Source organism: Mya arenaria, chromosome 2, assembly GCF_026914265.1.
Source record: "Mya arenaria isolate MELC-2E11 chromosome 2, ASM2691426v1".
Classification (NCBI taxonomy): domain Eukaryota; kingdom Metazoa; phylum Mollusca; class Bivalvia; order Myida; family Myidae; genus Mya; species Mya arenaria.
The window spans coordinates 22,068,113-22,089,978 of NC_069123.1; the positions used below are offsets into that span (position 1 = coordinate 22,068,113).

At 39.3% G+C, this 21,866-nt stretch overlaps 1 protein-coding gene, 1 long non-coding RNA gene and 1 pseudogene across 3 annotated transcripts; 2 read left to right on the plus strand and 1 right to left on the minus strand.

Annotated features, from left to right (window-relative positions):
• The first annotated feature begins 1,710 nt into the window (after positions 1 to 1,710).
• Positions 1,711 to 3,133, plus strand: LOC128213715 (uncharacterized; annotated as a pseudogene).
• A 3,804-nt stretch (positions 3,134 to 6,937) lies between these two features.
• On the plus strand, positions 6,938 to 9,736 carry LOC128222110 (uncharacterized). The gene is made up of 4 exons (XR_008259074.1): positions 6,938 to 7,908; positions 8,264 to 8,359; positions 8,974 to 9,126; positions 9,361 to 9,736. It is a non-coding gene; the product is annotated as an uncharacterized LOC128222110 (long non-coding RNA).
• A 5,157-nt stretch (positions 9,737 to 14,893) lies between these two features.
• LOC128212217 (uncharacterized) lies at positions 14,894 to 21,593 on the minus strand. 2 transcript variants are annotated; one of them, XM_052917557.1, is made up of 2 exons: positions 21,469 to 21,593; positions 14,894 to 19,272 (listed from the first exon to the last, which is right to left on the minus strand). In XM_052917557.1, exon 2 carries the CDS (start codon positions 19,204 to 19,206, stop codon positions 15,868 to 15,870), a length of 3,339 nt encoding a protein of 1,112 aa, XP_052773517.1. In that variant the 5' UTR covers positions 19,207 to 19,272; positions 21,469 to 21,593; the 3' UTR covers positions 14,894 to 15,867. The 2 variants fall into 2 exon arrangements, with proteins under 2 accessions (XP_052773517.1, XP_052773525.1); XM_052917565.1 differs by lacking the exon at positions 21,469 to 21,593 and adding an exon at positions 19,377 to 19,478.
• Between the last annotated feature and the right edge of the window lie 273 nt (positions 21,594 to 21,866).

Sequence of the window (21,866 nt, forward strand, 5' to 3'; positions counted from 1 at the left end):
ATGACTACAGCATCAGAGAAAACATATTTGAAATTTCTTTGTTCATTGCATACGACGTAATGGAATCATGTCCATATAAGTCGTATGTTCTGAATAAAATCGACAGAAATAACTACAGTTCGGAGGAGTTAGTCGTTTTAGACATAATTTAGTGCTTTTAATAGTCAAAACAATTGCAGAAAAAACTATTTAGTAAACACATCAGCTTGCCAGGAAAAGACAACTCAGTAGAAAATATGTAAGTTATATGTGGTTTATTTCATGTTTTGGTATTTGTATGCAGCTACGTTATATATGCTAAAATATGTTTTTGTGCAAAAGTTAGCATCGTTGACCAACTTTCGGTCAAAAACCTGGTCGCTCAGCCTTCATTGTTATGATGCGGGCCCTGATAGCGCATATGTAAAGCAAAAAAAACGGGCATTAACGGCACGTGAATTTACTGAATAATGCACGTTTTCTACCGATAACGCCCGGGTTTTTGCGTTTTAATACACCACGATAACGGACCGAAAACATACATTTTAAGCAATAATACGTATTTATAATATTCTTGACCTTGAAAAGATAGAAAGTAATCATATAAATAAGGAACTATTTTATCTGTGCATTCATTGTGGTATAAAATTAGGTTGCGATAGCTGTTCTAATTTACCAACCGTTGAGAACAACGAGAGAAAGAAAAAAGAGAAAATGCTCTTGAATAATCAATTTATTTTAGCAGAAATGTAGATTTAAATGAATGTAAATATAAGTATTAAAATTCGACATGTTGCATTTTATTGGGGTATGGTATGCAATGGGGCTGTTCAAAATGGGTGGAGTCCGAAGAATCCTTAAAACAATAGCTTTTGTTTTTTATGGACAAAAAACATTTTATAAATATCGCGATATCGGTCCGATATTGGCCCGATGTATACTCTGTATTGCTTCAAGGGAGAGCAATGCATATGCTGAATTACGGAGGTTTCGTCAACTCTCCAGTTCGTCACACTTGTTCTATATAGTAAATTGCCAAGATGTTTCGTCACACCTATTAGCGGTTTCGTCAACTTAATTGTTTAGAACTATTTCACACATTTATGCGAAACCAATTAGCTTAAACAGTTGATGACCCAATTAATCGCACGTGTCAGCGTGTGTGGGGGCTTTAATGTGATAGTGCTAATGAGACATCGGCGTGTGTTTGTACGTTTCTATCAGTTTGCCATCTTAGTGATGGATGTCAATAAGTCAGATTGCTTAAAAGCAATGTTCGATCTTGTTTTGTCACCAATCATGGCCTCTATAACCAACTGCGTACATTGCTCTAAAATAGTAACTGCTCGCATGCATGCGATCTGTTGCGACGTGTGTGAACGTTGGCAACATCGTAAATGCAATTCAGGGGTATCTGCGCAGCAGTACCAACAGATGGTAAAAAATGAGCTAAATCTGGCATGGAAATGTGATGAATGCCGAATGGATGTCGACGATCAGTCCAATTCTACGGCATCGATAGATATAACTCTTCCGGCTATGAACATCAGTGCATCGCCGATACGCCTGCTGTCTACAACGTTTGTCATCAGAGCAGCCGACGAAGTAGCAGACGATGACGCTGACGAAGTAGCCGAAGAAGGAGCAGATGACGAAGCCAACACAGTAGCCGCCGCCGACGAAGTAGCCGGCGACACCATCAGCACCAACGCCGCTGATGGTATCCTGGAAGACCGGACGTTTGACATCTCGAACAGGAGCTTCGATCGACCCCATCATCCACTGGATGAGTCGCTACCGGACAGGCCCCTAGACAAAGAGGTTCCCACTGATTTACCGGTGACTTTCGAGGTCGTAGAGGGTGGCAGCAAGCGAGGTGGCCGGAAGCTCGTCAGTAGTGCCGGATACACATACACAGCTCGCCGTAACAAGGGTGGTCGCACTTACTGGACGTGCAGTATAAGAAGCAAGAAGATGACTTGCCCCGCAAGCGTCAAGCAATTCGGCGATATGTTCACTCCAAGCATCGTCGGTCATGTCCATCCGGCCGATCCCGGTGCCGCCAAGAAGATAAAGATATCTACGAAAGTGAAGGAAGCCGCTAGGGAGCGTGTCTTCGAGTCCGCAGCAAATATCGTCGAGCGAGTTATGAAGCAGATGACGACACAAGATGACTTCAGCCTACCAAAGCCTGAGCGGCAAACCATCACAGACGGCAACGCCCAGATGATTCCAGTTGGAGCGGGAATTCATCGGCGAGGAGTTTATCCTTGACGATATACGGGTCGACGGTCAGCGCCATATCATCTTCGCGACGCAGGAGCAGCTACACCACCTCGACAGTCTAGGAGATGGTTCATAGACGGGACCTTCAAGCTGGTGAAACATTGTCTACACTTGTCTACGTACTGATGTCACGAAGAACTAAACACGACTACATAGAGGTACTGAGAAGTCTGCTACGACACATAGGCCAGTCCTTGGTGGAGTGGTTCATGCTGGACTTCGAGGCCGCCACATGGCAGGCAATCCGAGAAGTTTTCCCAGGAACCATAATAAAGGGTTGTGTCTTCCACTGGACGCAACGGATATACAGGAAAATCCAACTGCCTACATCCAGAAGGGGGACAAGTTTGTGTTCCTTCGGAAGGTTATGTCACTACCCTACCTGCCGACCGAGCACATCGTCCCGGCGTTTGGCCAACTGAAACTGACAGCAGCAGAGGTGGGAGGTCCTGTCTATCGGGTCGTCGAGTACGTGGAGCGGACCAGGATCAACGGTTCCATGTGGCGACCAGAGAACTGGTCTGTGTTCCGAGAACACATAAGAACAAACAACGACGTCGAGGGGTGGCATCGCCGCATCAATACCAAAGCTGGTAGAGCAAACCTTGGGTTCTATGTCTTGGTCCCCCTCCTCCGCGGTGAATCCGAGACGGTCGATCTGCAGATCCGCCTGGTCAGCGAACATCTGCTGACCCGCATCCAACGTAGAAAGTTTGCTTCAATTCATGGACGACTCTTCAACGCATGGGACCGCTACGAGGAGGACGAGCTCACCACCACCCAACTACTTCGGACGATCAGCAACATTGCGGGACTGGGACCAACAACTCCTTCTGACGACGTACACGACGGTGACATGACGAATTAAAATCAGAATCTAACTCATGCCCATTTATTTTTCATTATTGACTTTGTCATATATAGGCCAATGAATTTCATATAATCTGACTGTAATTGAAAAAAAAATGCATAGTCATGTATGTCACATAAATAAATATATTGTGATTGTTGTGTAAATGATGTGTCAAATATTGTGTTTATTAAAGTTGCATAAATAACTGTTAACTTTTGAGATTGTTGAGTTAAAAATATATATGCTATCCTGTTTATATTTATTTTTATAGTTTTAAACACCAAGATTTCTTCATTTATTAACAATGCTATTTTAAATAAAAAATATGCAAAAACACGGTTTTGAGTAATAAACGATTTCACACACTACGCATGTCAACATACACATCAGAAGGTAAAATATTCAATAAAATGGTCTACTAAATTATTCCTTTCTTCCTAAATTGGTGTTTGCTCACACCTAATAAATTGGACATAATAGTTGCATTAATTGCTACTTATAATAAGGTTGACGAACTGTAAAAATATGTTGACGAAACAACTACCCATTTTGTACTATAAAATAAGGTAGACGAAATGGTACGGTGACGAAACATCCGGTACCCCATATTTCAACTTTCACTAGCAGTTCATTCCCCTGGCGATTAATAAATATTTAAATTCATTATCATTAAATAATAAAACCAATTTAAGTCTATATGGTTATTTTTAATTAATTCTGTAATTAATAGATTCAGTTCATGTTTATTTGATTTTTATCTCCGAAATTATTTTGTTTTTGTTGTAAATGTGCGCATGCGTCAGACTACTAACACCTTTCTTCTACCTCTCTCTGCAAATCGTGTTAAAACATTATTTTTGGCTATATCTATAGCGGATTTTCAGTGGATTTGAGTTTATATATAAATATTATTTCTAGTTTCACTCATAGTTTTGCTTGCTGTGCAGTTTCCTGCAGTTTTCAGGTATTTTACATAGTTGTCATTATCCCCCTCGAAACGGCCTTGACCTCTGACAGCTTCCGGTGTGTAAAATCAAAACGTAAACAAAGATGAAAACCGGCATTCTGGTGAGTTGTTTACTCTTTGCAGTTGTCGCAGTTCTCACACAAGTAAAAGATGTATCTGCTGTCAAATTGCTTCCGAGAATATATTCAGTCAAAGACCGCTATAACCCAGATAATTCATTTGCAAGTGGCATGGTAGTTGTTGGCCTAAAAACTAGATTTAAATTCTACATGCAACCTATTAAACCACATAAGGACAAATCTTTGCTATACCTCACAATTCTGCTCCTTTCTCTTGCCAGCGATATTGAATCGAACCCTGGCCCTGATTTCCCCTGTGGTACCTGTGGTGCAGAGGTTCTGGACTCTGACCCAGCTGTAGAATGTGACAAGTGTGGACTATGGTTTCACATCCAGTGCCAAAACCTAGAACACTCATGGTACCAGGACTTAATCCACACTGATGCTTCTTTTGCTTGGACATGCACAGTGTGCGATAATTCAAACCACTCTATCACATCCAGTATCTTATCAATCTCTTCGACAAACAGCTTTTCAGCCCTGTCTCATGAAAATACGCCTCTAAATCAAAAATCAGAAACTCAAAACCCACACATCAAAAGATTTGCTTCTAAACTAAAATTTCTATTGGTAAATTGCCAGTCAATTGTTAAGAAGAAACATGAATTCCATAACCTTCTTTCAGAACAAAACCCAGATATTGTGGCCGGTACTGAGTCATGGCTTACTGCTGACCATTATTCCTCTGAAATTTTTCCTGAAAGTCTTGGGTATACAGTATTCAGACGGGATAGAAAATCAGGCAAGGGAGGTGGGGTCTTTATCCTTGTAAAAAAACAACTTAATTCCATCAGTTCAACTAAATCTGAATACAAACTGTGAAATCCTCTGGATCAAACTTGAAATCACAGGTAGCAAACCAATTTATATATCTAGCTTCTACAAGCCACATGAACTTGATATTGATAGTATTTATGAATTGGAAAAATCCTTATTGCTTGCTCAAAAACTTAAAGGTCAGAAGATCATACTTGGAGACTTCAACTTGCCAAAACTATCTTGGGACACAGAAAATAACCCAATTTTACAAGCAGGTTACAACCATGCTGTATATGACAAGTTCCTTGACATTTTAAGTGACTTTAATCTAACACAAATGGTTAATGAGTACACACGAGAAGGAAATATCCTAGATCTCTTACTACTCTCCAATCCGACCTTAGTACAATCAGTAAACATTATATCTGGAATCTCAGATCATGATATTGTTTCTGCTAGCATTAGTGCACGTCCGACTTCTCTTAAACAAAAACCTAGAGTATGTAGCGTTTACAGCAAAGCTAACTGGCCTGAATTCAGGAAATATTTCTCTACAGTTAAAGTTGACATCCTTCATAATCATGAACAAATATCTGTTGAGGAGCTTTGGCAGAGGTTCAAAAGTGCAATATCTACAGGGATAGCAACCTATATCCCTATCAAGCATATACGACCTAAAAGATCACTTCCCTGGATTAATAAATCCATTAGAAAGCTATTGCGTAAACGGAACAAACTATATCAAAAAGTCAAACAAAATAAAACAAACCACCAAATATGGAAACAGTTTAAGAAATTGAAATGTACTATAAAGATTCAAATTAAGCAGTCATATGACCGATACCTTGAAAATATATTGGATATCTCAAACTGTGAAAAATTGGAACCTGGAGTTCAGAGCAAATTCTCTACTAAAAAGTTGTACAATCTAATAAAGAACTCCAAGCAAGACTCACAAGTATCTTCCCCACTTATGGATAGTACAACTGGCACTTTGAAAACAGACAACACTGACAAGGCTAACATCCTCAACAAACAGTTCCAATCTGTTTTCTCTCCAGCTTCCCCATTGTCTCTAAAACAGTTATATCTTCAAAACCTCCGTCGCCTAAACCCCCTGCAGTTTTGTAAGTACACCCCCATGAAGGACATAGTTGTTGACAAAAATGGGGTTCTAAAACTTCTCAAAAACCTTAACACTGGGAAGGCCTCTGGCCCTGACCTCCTTAAACCTGTTGTCTTAAAAGAACTAAGCCATGAAATTGCTGATGTTGTGTCAGTCTTATTCCAAAAGTCCTTGTCTTCTGGAAAAATCCCATCTGATTGGACTTCTGCATTTGTTTGCCCTCTTTTTAAGAAAGGAGACATCACTGACTCAGCAAATTACCGCCCAATTTCTTTGACCTGTATCTTATGCAAAACTCTCGAACATATAGTTGCGTCTGCCCTATCTTCTCACTTTACAGAAAACAAAATTCTTTACGACCTCCAGCATGGGTTCCGAGAACGGCGTTCTTGTGAAACGCAGCTTCTTCAATTGACAGACTTTCTTGTTAATAATCTGGCAAAAGGGAAACAGACAGATCTGATATTGCTAGACTTTCCGAAAGCTTTCGATAAAGTTAACCATCTTAAACTTCTATATACACTTCAGGAACATGGTGTTTCATCCCAGATTCTTAATTGGACTAGATCTTTTCTTATTGGTAGAAACCAAACAGTTGTCCTAGAGGGCGATCAATCTAGAGCAGTATCAGTCACTTCAGGTGTGCCCCAAGGCTCTGTCCTTGGGCCCCTCTGCTTTCTGATCTATATAAATACACTTCCCCTTACAGTACAATCCCAAATACGACTTTTTGCCGATGATACGGCAGTTTATCTTACAATAAATTCACTGTCTGACTCTCAAATGCTTCAGGAAGATCTGGCATGTATGGAACAATGGGAGAGAGATTGGGACATGGAGTTCAACCCCTCTTAATGTCAAGTACTCCACATCACCAAAAACAAAAAAGTCATTAAGCACAATTACATACTCCATGGTCAAACACTCCAATCTGTCCCCTGTGCAAAATATCTCGGCTTAGACCTTTCATCAGATATTTCATACAACTCCCACATTACAAGAATAACAGCAACAGCCAATAAGACCTTGGGCTTTCTTAAGCGTAACATTACCACAAGAAATGAATCTGTGAAAGCTATGGCTTACAAAACCCTAGTTCGCCCGCAAGTTGAATATGCATCAACAGTCTGGAGCCCCTACACACAGTCAAATAAAAATAAAATCGAAATGGTCCAGCGAAGAGCCATCCGCTGGGTTAAATACAACTATTCCCCTCTTGCAAGTGTTACTGAGATGCAAAACAGCCTTGGCTGGCGGTCACTCGAATATCGCAGAAATGACATGCGGCTCATCATGTTCTTCAAAATCTTACACAACATCGTGGCCATTAACCTTCCACCCTATATCCAGAAGCCTGTCAGACTTAGCCGGCACGTTCATCCCCATAGCTTTCAGCAAATCCAAGTCCAATCCGATTATCACAAGTGGTCCTTTTACCCCCATAGCATAGTTCTTTGGAATAGCCTGCCCGTCAATGTAGCAACTCTGCCAGCAACAGAACTTGATAGGTTCAAACAGGCAGTGTCAAGCTTACAATATTAGTTTTACGTACTATCATATTTTACTTTTTAAAAATGTTCTCACGACTAACATGTTTTAACCATGACTGGATTTTGTTTTTCTATTCCATGTCTCACAATGTTATCTTTTATTTCTTTCTTTCACTTTACTAACAGTCCGACGCGCACCTGCCAGTAATACTCGAAAGAGGGGTTCGGCAGTATTCAAAGATAGATAGATAGTTTTATATTCACTGCGGTATTTGTGCCATTTCAAAAAAATGATGCAAGTCAAATCATACTTTTGGTATTTATCAATGGTAAGTAATCTTTGAATCGTTGTTGAACGTATGAATATAAGTAATTATTATAGTACTATTCTGTTATTCTATTGTTTTATTCTCAAAAGTGATATAAATACTTTTATTTCGAGTAAATATGTTGAAAAGGCATTCGTGTAACATATTTTCGTGACCAGTTCTCTTTGTAAGTTTGTTGTTTTATGAGTTTGATTAAAATCTACGTTTAGGTAGCATGTGCACACAAAAGCAAAGTATTACATTGATGATTTGGTTGGGTTTGAACGATTAATTTATCTGCTTCCATTGTAGACAAATTTAAAAAGAACATTTTGTTATCAATTATGAATCATAATTGAGACATTGTAATTTACAGTATCATATATTGTGGAAAGATCGATCAAAGTTGCAGAGAGCGGACAACTGCAAATCGAGACACTGAAATAGAGGAATAAAGGCAATCATAGGGGAGGTATGTCTTTACGTCCCAATTGTAATGCACCAGTCAATTGTAACCACGCCCCCCCCCCCCCCCCCCACCCCCAGGTCTATGGAATAGCCGGGACTTTTGACTTTCGGTCCAGCCAACCCCGGGTAAAATCCCCGCCCTGCTGTGACGAACTGATGGTTAAACCCCGGTCAAATGCCCCCATACCCCAGAGACTCTATATAAAGCCCAATCCCCGCTAAATTTTGCGCTATGACAAAACCACCGCAGTCACCCTGCCCTTTTCCCCCGGCTATCCCCGGTATACCCCCGGATCTGGGGGGCCGTGGATACGATTGACTAGTGCATTACCATTTATATTGAACGTGTTCATATTCATAATATGTTAGTTACAATCAGTCTGTCAGGATGCATATGTATATTTTTTGTTAAGCAAGTTAATTTATGATACATCTGTTAATTTTAATGAATTAAGATCGAAAGTACTAATAAAAAGCAGGTGATTTAGGGTATTTGATTATTTCACACTTAAGAAAAGCAGGTTGACTATACCAACCTTTAAATTTACCTAAAGGGGAGAATGATCAGGATAACCGACTAATGCATTTGTAACTGTAACAAAATGTGATGCATTTCAGAGGAAGCGTGTTTAATCAGATGAGGATGAATAAATGTCACTCAGTGACAACACCACCAAGGCATTCGAAGGTGACAGTGGCTATGGCAGGACTGTTCTGCAGGCATCACAACAGTTACTATAAGATCCCCAAACAGTTGCACCATCTCTACAGGTATATACCGCTATTAACCTTTGTTTCAAGCACAGTTCAATATATAATCCCCCCAGAAATATGCGAAGGGATGTAGGCAAATTTTATACAAACACAAGAAAAACATTTCACATTTAACAAAAACCCAATTAAAATTAAGAATACCAACTTCCTTGAAATTTCATTATGTAAATACCCATATCCTGGAAAAGACCTATCTCGCCTATGTATTAACAGTACATGCAATTATTCCAGAGGGTGTCGTGAAATTCCGTCGTTTCTCACAACAAAATGCCGCCTGGATGAAGACAGCATCGGACAGAGATGGTGGGAGGGAAATGAGGCAGACGCAAATATCTGAGTGCATCCTTGGAACACCAGGATGAAAAAACAAAATAATATTATGTTAAAAACGCTTAATGTTTAATGCAGTAGCGTTACCTTAAGTATTGTTCAATGAAATAACTTTTATTTCAAGTCTTATTTTGTTTGTTTGATTATTTATACAGTAACAGCCTGTGTGTATTATGGCATGTTTTTGTATTTTAACTTGAACATTTTGATAAACTGTTCAGGGGTATTATCCACATTCTGTGATAATTCAATTGTTTAAATATTTATAGCAATGATAATAATAATAAAAATTTAAAAGATGAATTAGCTTATTTTATTATGTAGTAATTTGTGAGTATATAATATGCATGTAGGTTTACGGTTGATTTTTTATCTGCATTATTATTTTTTCTCTCAGAAGATAAACCAAGACAAAATCTTGTGTTTTAACTATCTTGTTCTGTTGTCATTGAGCATGACAATCCATCTGTATAAGAATAGGGACGAAATAGGAAGGATATCGGCATCATGCTGGCTAAATGTCGGCTATTAAAAATATGCCGACATCGGCCCGATGTCGAGCCGTGTTGCACATCCGACATCGGCCCGATGTAAATGCCGATGTCGGGCCGATGAAGCGTTCCATATCGGCCCGACGTCGGGCCGATATAAAATGTTTGCTGGGAACCAATCGTATGACGTCAGCGGTCCATATTACATTTTTGGAGAGGTCCTGACCGGCCAAAAATATAATATGGACCGCTGACGTCATCAAATTGGATTTCCATCAAAATACAGTGATATACGGACCGATCGGGATTATATACATAAAGAAGGGACAAATTGATGAGGTATAATAAATTACGATCCAATAGTGTATCCTAACCCTTACATCCAATGAATGCCAATAGTGTATCCTAACCCTTACATGCATGACACGCCAATAGTGTATCCTAACAATTGAACGCCAATAGTGTATCCTAACACTTGAACGCCAATAGTGTATCCTAACCCTTACATGCATGACACGCCAATAGTGTATCCTAACAATTGAACGCCAATAGTGCATCCTAACCCTGACATACAAGGAATGCCAATAGTGTATCCTAACCCTTACTTTCATGGAACGCCAATAGTGTTTCCTTACCCTTACATCCATGGAACGCCAAAAGTGTATCCAAACACTTGAACGCCAAAAGTGAATTCAAACACTTGAACGCCAATGGTGTATCCTAACCCTTACTTGCATGACACGCCAATAGTCACGGTATCCAAACACTTGAACGCCAATAGTGCATCCTAACCCTTACATGCATGACACGCCAATAGTCACGGTATCCAAACAATTGGAAGCCAATAGTGTATCCTAACCCAGACATCCAAGGAATGCCAATAGTGTATACTAACCCTTACATGCATGACACGCCAATAGTGTATCCAAACAATTGAACGCCAATAGTACGTCCTAATCCTGACATACAAGGAATGCCAATAGTGTATCCTAACCCTTACTTTCATGGAACACCAATAGTGTATCCTAACCTTCACATGCACGACACGCCAATAGTGTATCTGTAACCGGGGGTATAATATAACGCCTTTGTAGGTCTTGAATATATATTTATTGTAGATGTTGAAGATGAAGCCGGCAGCAAAATACTCTTGCAAGAATATTAAACACTACGTAAACAATGAATAGTGGTCCGTTGGTTGCGGTGTTCAGTACAGGAATGAGTGACCGGGAAAGTTAGCACGGGTAAATTGATTAGTAAAAGCGCCCTCTATAAATCTATAAATAGGTAAATCACTCATACTGAACCAACTACTTTCATACGTCACAAACTTAAACATTTACATACATGTAACATACATAACAAGACACTGACAGAACATTAACTACGGGCAGAACATGATCGCGCTTTATTAATTAATATAATGAATTTATGAAATGATCAGGTTGTTACATATCCAAACAATTGAACGCCAATAGTACGTCCTAATCCTGACATACAAGGAATGCCAATAGTGTATCCTGACCCTTACTTTCATGGAACGCCAATAGTGTATCCTAACCCTTACATGCATGACACGCCAACAGTGTATCCAAACACTTGAACGCCAATAGTACATCCTTATCCTGAGATCCAAAGAATGTATTGTCAAAAATGCGGTGGAAAAGCCTAACATAACTAACTAATGTTCTTATGAAATATTACATGAAATATGACAAATGTGTTCGTGCGTGGGTACGTATTGTACCACTGCATGCCACATTAGCTCCAACAAAGCAGTCGCCAACCTACGTTATGAGAACTATGTATATACAGCCTACAGATAAACAGAAGCTATGTAAAGCTCTTTGCCGACATGAAAGTATGAACATAAACATGAAAGTATGAACATATACACGTGAACATATACATGAATGTATGCAATAACATAACTTATCAGAACATAAAATTGGTGTGTGTAACGTTTGTCACTCTGACAATGAGTCCACTATATTTACTTTTGTACCTGCTATTTTCTTAAAGAAATGAAAAATGTTTCAATATTTGCGAAAAGCAATCATCTGGTCGAATCCTTTATACTAATATAAAACCGTGTGCGAAACTTATTATAAGGCAATGGCCTGCTAATTGCTCTGTTTCAATGTTAGTGCAAACAGAAAAATTGAACCGAGTGGTGGAACAATGCCAGTTCGACGTCATTCTTGTGGTGTTGTGTTTGCTCGACATCAAAATTGCCTGGAAAAGGAAACGACTTTATAGGCTCAGGAACTGCCTATTTCAACCAAAGACTTCAATTTTGTGTACAGAATGTAAAAAAATACATATTTTAACCACGCAGAAAGTATCGACTTGTCATACGTGGCTAAAATAAACAAACCGAAAGCATTGATTTCAAATGGAATTATTAATTCAAGCCAAGAATATCTTTTGTAAGACTTTGCTATATTTTTGTATGAAATATTAACGATTTCAAAAAAAGGTCTTTTATAAGACCTTGCTATACTTTTATTAACGATTTTATAAATTAATGTGACATGTGTCCAATAGATACACTCCAAATGTGTATTTGCACACTGATAGACTTGGGAATTTGTTAAGTGGAAAAGTGTTGCGCTGGAATTTTCTGTTGATCAGTACAGATAGCAATACACCGACACCCTTTTCTGTCCTGATGACAAGTGACACCCCTGTGACGTTCCGGCACACCCTGGACGCCTTGTCTAGACAGCTCCACGACTGTAGCGTCAAGCGGCGTCAGCGCCACATGGAGTTCTCCGACCGCATACACGAGCTGATCACGCGCTACGAGCGAGTCACATCAAGCCGCCTGCACCGTCTCGCCGTTAACGGAATCGAGGTGAACAGGGTTAACTTACGTGAGTACGCCCGTGAGAAAACCTTCGCGGCACAAGAAGCAAGACATGAAAGGGATCCAAGTCAGCTTCAAATTATAACGCTCGTGGCTCAAAATAAGAACTCCAAAGAAAATAAAGACGCTGGGTTTTCACAGGGAACGGTGCTTCATGTGGATGATTTAAATGAACCAAACATCACACAAGGCCATAGGACAAGTACTCGAGACAGAAACAGCGTAAGTACTAGATATATCAGGCGGTACAGTGTTCCTGTGAGCCAACAGACGCACGGACGCACCCCCTTGACAACGTCACATCGACATCACGTAAGCGATGGTGCGCATCATCCACCCGAACCCATACACACGTTATCAAAACGGCACAGCGTAATCCTCTCTGCTATGCCGGGGAGGGAGGGACCTATTGCAGAACAACCAGAAAAATGTAGTCTACACACAACCTGCCGGGGACGAACTATCGGCAGCCAGAAAGCCACCGAAAAGACTGAAAAGACTATATTCTCTGCTAATGGTCTACCTACCGCTACTGGTGCGCGTTTTTCCAGTTTCCGCCACGATGACGTGCCTCGGACCTATAAGTTTCAAAAGGTCGTGTCCACATTAACCTATGCGAAACAGTTTCAGGCGTTTCGTTCCGGTAAATAGTCATGAGATTTGACAATTGTGTTTTTGTTCTGTTTCGTGATAAAATCTTCTTCATTTAAATGTGAGCTGAAATAATTAACATTTTTAAAATCGTTTGAATGCATGTGAAGGATATGTGCTTATTTCAATGTTTTATTTGGAAACATTCAGAACGAAAACATACATTATTTGGTTAAAATACGTCTTACTCTCATATTCAATCGTAGAATGGAACGATTTATCCTTTTTGCGACCTTTTACCTTCATGACCGCACAATACCAGTTATACTGTTTGTGACTTCGTCAGAAAAACCAAGTGCTGGAAAGTATTCGTCTATTATAACTTCACCACTCTTAATTAAGGGCTGTACGCTACGGAGTCGGTACATGTTTGGAAAAGCATAAATTAATAATATTTCATAAAAATAGACAAAATATTAAGGAAAAAAGCATAATAATAAATAGTTGCAATACATATATCATAAATATGTACAGATATGTCGAGGATAAAATTCATGTTCTCAACATGATTAACATTTTCTACAATAACAGGTTTATGTATACATACAAGTGTATAGACTGGTGTTAAACAAGTGATCGTGCTCTACCGTGTTCGTCCATGTTCTGACTCGTCCGTGTTCTGGCGGAAAAGAAATGGAAACTTTGGCTATGGCATTATCGTTTATATTATAAGCGATATCAAAATAACTTATATTTTCCGAAATAACAATACACCATTAATCCTCATTATTAGAGAGAGATTCCTTTCTCAGCGGTACAAGAACGAAGGGAGGCCACCGCTCATCGGTTTACCACAATATATCAAAGGGGCACAACTCAGCAAATGTCTTAGCCAGAGTAGTGTATACGAATAACGACCCACTCCGTTTATACGAAGGCGTTCTCTGTAACGGGGCCATCTTATATACGAATGTACCGTTATATGTATATATTATGTATAGTTGTTAGTGATGAGATACATTTGAAAAGAAATGGGTGGCCTGAAAATGCAATTTTATAGCAACCTTATTTGACTATTACTTCAAAGTCTCGATGTTTCGATTGTTTTGCTCGTTGGTTTATAGATGACCCCTGTGTGTGTGTGTTGTCATCAGGTTATGCCCAACAGCTTTTGCGGACCACCTAAGTGACGCCTCGAAAGCTGTATTTGAATCAATAGACAAACTTAAATAGAAATTATAAAGGTCTAGAAACCCTGATCACTATACCAGTTAAACAATTTGCATAGTAACATCGTACATTTCCCAGTGATTTGAGGGGCACAACTCAACATATATTGCAATCAGAAAACAATTTCTAGAAATGGTGCATTTTGGGTGTATTTTATTCCACCTTATTAAGATTTGTAGTAAACTTGGACGATTTAAGGAGGGGCAATCGACCTCAGCTTTTCAGTGTCCAAAAACAGACGCGCTACAATACATGTAGTTGTAAATATTTAATAGCAATAGAAATAAAGCATTAACAATAACAATAAATATATATAATTCAACATTGTTCGCAACTGACATGGTTAAAATAGCACAGCATGTATATGATAAATATGGCAATACATTCAACTGTTATATTTAATGAAGCAGGGTCCAAGTACTCATTTATCCAACATAACAAGAGCTACACATTTAACTGAAACTTTTTATTCTATTTTCTATAAAGGTGAGGTTCAATGCCTTCATTTGGCGTATGAACAAGAGCCCCATGCACCAAAGTGTAACTATCGTCAGTTGTTGTTTTCAGTAAAAAGGGACATATACCCGACAATTAAAACAACCAGAGTTATGGGCATTGCTAATTACGTGCGTATTATCTCTGACAGCATGTGTACAATTTGGTTTTAATATATCGAAAGTCTATAAGTTATGGCTAAGATTCCAGAAAGTCATGTATGTATTCAGATCTGTTGCTTGGTAGACATTGTTTTGAACAAGTGTAAGTTTTTAAACAAAAACTAGAACAAAATAAGTATACTAGTCTAGTAGTAGAGGTATCCATCATTGTGACTCTCACTGAAATAGCGTTTACTTTGTATAAAACAGAAATGCAAAACCTGTTGAAAAGCAAAAACTGTGACTATTAAACTGTACTGGACATATATCAGGTCAAAAATAGTTTTGCATGTATGGATAAAGGGGATGATTTAAAGTAGTATAAAGCCTTGTCGTTAGAAAGGACTTCATCCGCATTGAACACAAATTATTGCAATATTAAATAGTTATTTAGTAAATATTTAGTCAAACGCAGACTTTTGAAGCCAAATAACTGAATAAAATTTCAAGATAATATTTTCAAGCTAAATTTGGTACATCACTGAACACCTAAACAAATGCGTTATAGACCAACACCATATCAATTTCAAAGCAATGGTAATTCCAAGCATTTAATTCATGGACTAATAAACTATAAGAGGACTGAAAATAATGGTCTATTGAGCTGCTCGTCGGCGTTCCCCGGCTGTGCTGGAATGTCTTGATTGGGCAACACAGGCACCTGCTGCCTGAGCACCTGGTCCGGCACGTGACGCGCGTGCTGTGGTGGTGGAAGTGTGAGAACGCCTTGATGATTACCACCGCTGCTCCTGGCACGGTCAGGAGCGCTTGGTGAGAAAGTCGGCGTTACAGTTGATGAACTTGTCGACGGTTTATCCGACTGACCGGAAGCGCTATGCAGAGGCGAGCTAGCGGCGCCAGTTAAGGTGCCGGGAGAATCTGCTTTCAAACCGCAAGGAACATTCACAGCCTCACCAGAAGACAAAGTATTGCTTTGAGCAGGGGACTTTAGCTTTGTCGGTTTACTAAACACCGGAGGTTTGGGGGATTTCAGAAAAGGGAGAGGACTTATTTCCGGCATTTTTTTGCTATCCCCCGGTGTAATTTGTCGATCAAAACCAGAGCTTGACAAGCTTGATAAACGTAAGTCCGGTTTTTGTGGTGGCGAGCTCATGTGCTTGCTTGGGTGAGGCAATGGACTGAATAAATGTTTATACGAAGTCGTTTTCGGTCGCGCTCCATTCGTTTCTGGAGATTTCTTTTCCTCTTTCAGCGAGCTATTTCCAAGGTCTATATTGCTAGTGAGATTTTTCCTCTGAAGTATTCTTTCTGATGGAGAAACAGGGGGTAGTCTTACACGTAAGTCCGTTTTGCCATTCACAGGTCCTTCTTTCTCTTGAATTCCATTTCTAACATTTTTTTCTTTCATGTTTTTGTCATTATTATCTCCCTTCCGCGTTTGTTCTTTTGCGGCAACGACTGGAGATTCTGGCACTTCTGCTAAGTTCTGCACAGTAACTTTATTCTCTATTTCAAACACGTGTTCAGACTCAAGTCCGGGTTTATTCTCGATGACTGGACTCGGGTCAAACACACTGACATTGTCTTTATCCGAGAATGAAAAGTACAGTTTTCTTGACCTTTGAACGTTTGTGCGTGGGGAAGTTGGCGATACAGTTGTACTTTTCATAACTTGAGCATACACAGCACTATCACTTTCACGTTTCTCATCAACACTCGGGCTTTTCAATTCTGCCGTACCATTATGATCAACCTTAGATTCGAACTCATTACTAACTATTTTTGTTTTGCCAATTACAGAGGGTCTATACGCTTGTTTGGCCGTCAATGAAGGGTGTTTTAACACGGGCGAGGTCGGGAGAACCACGGAATTACTGCTGAACACATCGTCATCACCCACGGAATTAGACATTTTCACAACCGAAGGAGGCATACACCTCAACACCGGTCCACTGTCTAACACTGCTACAGGTTCCTTAGCTTGTTTTACTTTTGTTTCATCTCGCACTACAGCCAATGTTTTATGTTTCGGTACGTCAAGTCCTATTTTCGGCTGTGGCACATTTTCTGTTCCTGCGTCATAATGTTTCCCATTAGTAAGATCATTAATGTTAGCGAACACTGTTTCAGCCTCCTCTATGTTAACAGAGTCCATGTCGTCTCTTAGCAGGTCGTCGGCGGTGACTGAATGGGTGCGGGGTGGTTTGGGTGGGGGACTCTTCACATGAGCGGCATGGGGAGGCTTCACCGGAACTGGAGAACTTATGGCGGGCATACCTAGCTGTCGTATTGGCTTTCGGAGAGAAAACTTGGTTGGCATTATCCGATTATCCGCGAACAGGCTCGAGTTCGAGCCGTCGAGTGAACTCGTACTGGTTCTCGCAGCCAGATCAATGTTTGCAAGTTTTTCATGTGGATATAGACCGTCTTTGTTCGGTTTTATTTCGGCCGAAACAGCTCGTCGATGTCGATCTAAACGTCTTTTATTTTCAGATTTCATACTTTGAGAATGCTTATTTCTTCGAACAACATTGTTATCCATTATTCGATCACTTGGATGAACAAACTGTTTTTGAAGAACGTCATGCGGACTGACATCAATGACACTGGCTACATTGCTATCTGTTTCATTTTCAAAAGGCAAAAAGTCAGCGGACCGACTTAAAGGACACACTGCTATCGGACCTTTTGACTTAGGAGTTTGACCGTCATTATTTGTGGGTAAGAGAGTTTGTTGCTCGTGGCCGCCACCTGGTAGTCCGGAGTCTGGAGTTCCACGTGGTACTTGTGTTCGCAGTGAACCACGTTTAGAACGTGAATCGGTTTGCTTTAAAGCTCTCACCGGCAAACTTCTACTTCGGTGGATGTACAGGCAAGTAACAGGCGACTCGTCTGTTCTCCGGCGCTTCCGCCGCCTGTCACTATTCACGTTTTCATACGGGTTTGAGTCGACCACCTCATAGGGCGGCAAAGCTTCGTCTTCTTCAATCGGCAGCGGTGGGACGAACAGAAGCGTTTGTGCGTAATGGTTTTCCCTTTTACGGGCTCGTTCGGAAGTTTCCATGCAGACCGTATTGACTTCACTTGCATTGTCGTCAGTTGGGTGAACTATCAGCGACACCTGGTCAGGGCCGGGAGGGTGGCGTCCGAAGGTCGAAAATGAAGCACTGCGCACCACGGGACTTGAAACCTGTGCTTCCTCTCTGTGCAGAGCTCTGGCGTTGAGTTGATGTGCAGCTCCCGAATAAAAGATAGGCAGATCATCGGCGGTGAATTGTTCATCATTGTTGTTTACGTTTGTGTCACTCCTTGACTTGGATTGTCGTTTACCGCTAGACCTTAGACTCTCCGACTTTGAGGCACGCATTAAAGGAACCTCACTTCCGGTACTAGATCGAGTTTTGTCTTTTCTCACTATTGGTGTCTTTTTATGTTTCTTGTCTTTGCTATTTGCCACTGTGTATAATTCCGCATTCGTCCCGTAGAACAAATAGTAAACACAAATCCCATCAGAGAGAACGCATAACGTCAATTGCAAAACCCCAAGACCAAGGTACAACGCGTGACTAAGGTATGTCAGAAAGCTTGAGCGGTTTCCGCCGTCGAAAAAGCCGCTCGCTGAATCAAGGCCACCACAAGCTAGAGCGATCATTCCTAGTGAAACAATACATCCGAATATGGAGATAATCATGAAGGTCTTGGTGGCACACACGTTCTTCACGATACTACTCACAATGCCGAACATACCCGCGAACAGAATGACGCCTCCCGACCATAACCCCGTTCCCCAGTAGTAACCCCATAGATGATTGGCCCAGCAAATAACGCCCAGCACGATACTTCCGCACGCGCACAAACATAGGACCAATGCAACGACGAGGACTACTCGATGCGGAAATGTCTTCGACAGACGCGGACCTCTTGTTAATGGCCGACGCTCGGACGCCATGTTGGTCGCCTGATCACGCCATAATAGGATTTACGTCGCTCGCGATAGGCATAACGCACAATTCACCTGAAACAAACAAAAGTACTTATTTTATACTATTTTCCTCTTTTAGTATAAAACACACACACAAATTTGGTACTAAAATGAACAAAATATATATGTATTTAAACCTCAGTCGACTCATCAGTTGTTGATAATATTCAATTGTTAGTCAGCCACCGTGTTCGAAAATCTTATTATCGTAAAGATGTGAAATTCATTTTGCATTAGTGAGTACATACAAATTGTATCGTAAGAAAACCAAACGATGCATTAAGTGATGATTTATTAAATAAGAACGCATGAGATTATAATGGTCCAACGATTTTAAAAGCAACTTGAAAGAGACGTGGCGGTTTTGTTGTTTTATAGCTTAACGATTTTCACTATTATCGTTGCAATTAAGTGGCATTTACGTACATAAAAGGAGCCCAAGAAAAGAAGTGCATACAACAGCTCCCTCAATGGAATGATTAATATAAACGATCTATTCATATATTGCAGAAAATTTGCAGAAAAGGATGACTTATGTATTATTATATTTTGTTATTTAAAATACGAGCACATTAACAATATAGCTATACCAGCTATACATTACTCGGCAATACTGATTCAATTTTACAAAATTATTATACCCTATTTATACAATTACGCGATATGCCTTGCAGTAGCACACGGACGGTGTTCAGGTTGGTCGATGGAGAATAACAAATAGGATTTAGCTATGTTTAAAATGTACCTGTGACTTCCTTAATTGACAAATAAATGTTAATCACATAATACATCTGTACAACTGTGTTGGAGTAAACCTCATTTACTTAAAGCGTTTTCTTTTTTAACTAAAGACCGGGTTTCAACCAGTAAGGATATTTTCTTTGAAAAACAACAACATACACAGTATCAGTATAACTACATAACAATCAAGCGCATTTCCTTACCTTTATCCGACCTTACAAGATTTAAGATTCAAACGTACTTAATAAGAAACGTTAACTGTTTCTCGTACGTGGTATATTTAACTAACACACTTTATCTCCATAACAATTCAACACATTTCCTACCAGAATGGGTTCCTAAACTCAAAACTTTTTCATTGACCACAATTTTACATGTTCATAGATATCATACCATTAATCAAATATTTGAGATTGTTGTTTGGCCACTGTGTTTTTAAACAGGAAAATGGAGCTTATTCACCAATGGTTCTTTTGTGAAATGTAAGGAAATCAAGCTCGATCAGTTTTATTTTGAAACTATCCATTATGTGGTTTTATCAGAAGCCACAGATTAGCAGATCGAGAAAAGTCCATTTCATTGATAATCAAATATTATTTTAAAATTTAAAGGATGCAAACTTAGCAAAGAAAATACACCGTATTAGAACGTTTTCAAAATCCTGTATGGCTTACTTACAGTTCTATTGTAGAAGCCGTTCTAACTATCAACATTAAAATAACTGTTCGATCAATAATATTTTATGTTGAACATGTTAAAAATCTGTGAAAAATTGTTTTTTTATTTGCATACGGAAATAATTCTTATGTTGCTTAAATCGATCTATGCATTTTCCAAAATGACCTTCAATTCTTTCATTTGATATCAACCGATATATATATATATGTTTTGTATTGCACCTTTAGGGAGATTGATAAACAAATTAATAATAGTGTATTAATTGATGACGAATGTGCATGCACAATAATAGGTTTCTGCATCGATTTACAAACACATTCTCCAGAGAAACACTAGGCTTTTTAAAACTCTTTGTACCGTAATGTTTTTTTGCAAATGATATTTGTAAATGTATACGTACCATTTCATTATCAAGTACTGTTCCTCGGACATTCCACTGCTTTAAATTACTTTAAACAATTCTCTGTGCTTTTTGGATTTATACAGAACATCTTGAACATTAATTAACTTTCCCCCTTATCCTCAAATGACATTCCAATAACAACGATAAATACTGGATAAATAATGTAACCATGCATCTGTGCATGTCTGATGGGTATGGTTTAATGATCGAGCATTGCTCAATAATCATACATGAATTGTAAGTGATTGTATATCATGACTAATTAAAATGTACATGTACATACGATATACACATGTATATCCATATATACGCCACGATCAAGTCTTCAGGAATTTTTAAATGAGTTTAATAAATAAATATATACTAATCTGATATATATCGAAGCAAATTAATAAAGTTATACCGACCTGAAAGCCATGAACAAGGAAACGACAGAAAGAAACATGTAAACCGGTTGTCTGTTGTTTATGTTGTCACCTGTAATAATTTGACAGGTAAGGTCGTGTTCGTTTGAGGCCAGGGTTGTTGCAAGTTTATAATAAATATTATAAATTATTGTAAGCCAATTTTGTAAACAGTTTTTATCTTCATTGCAAAACAGTATTGTAGAAACAAAACATGTTTTACAAAATGAACATTCAAAAGAAAAGAACCAGTATTTCAGATTGTGTATACATACATTCATCAATAATAAATTATGTGCGCATGTTGGTGGATGATGATTCGATCGAACCGGCCAAGTAAATTAGAGAATTAGCCAATGAAACAACGTTTTACATGGAAGTCGAAGTGTAAAACGAGGCGC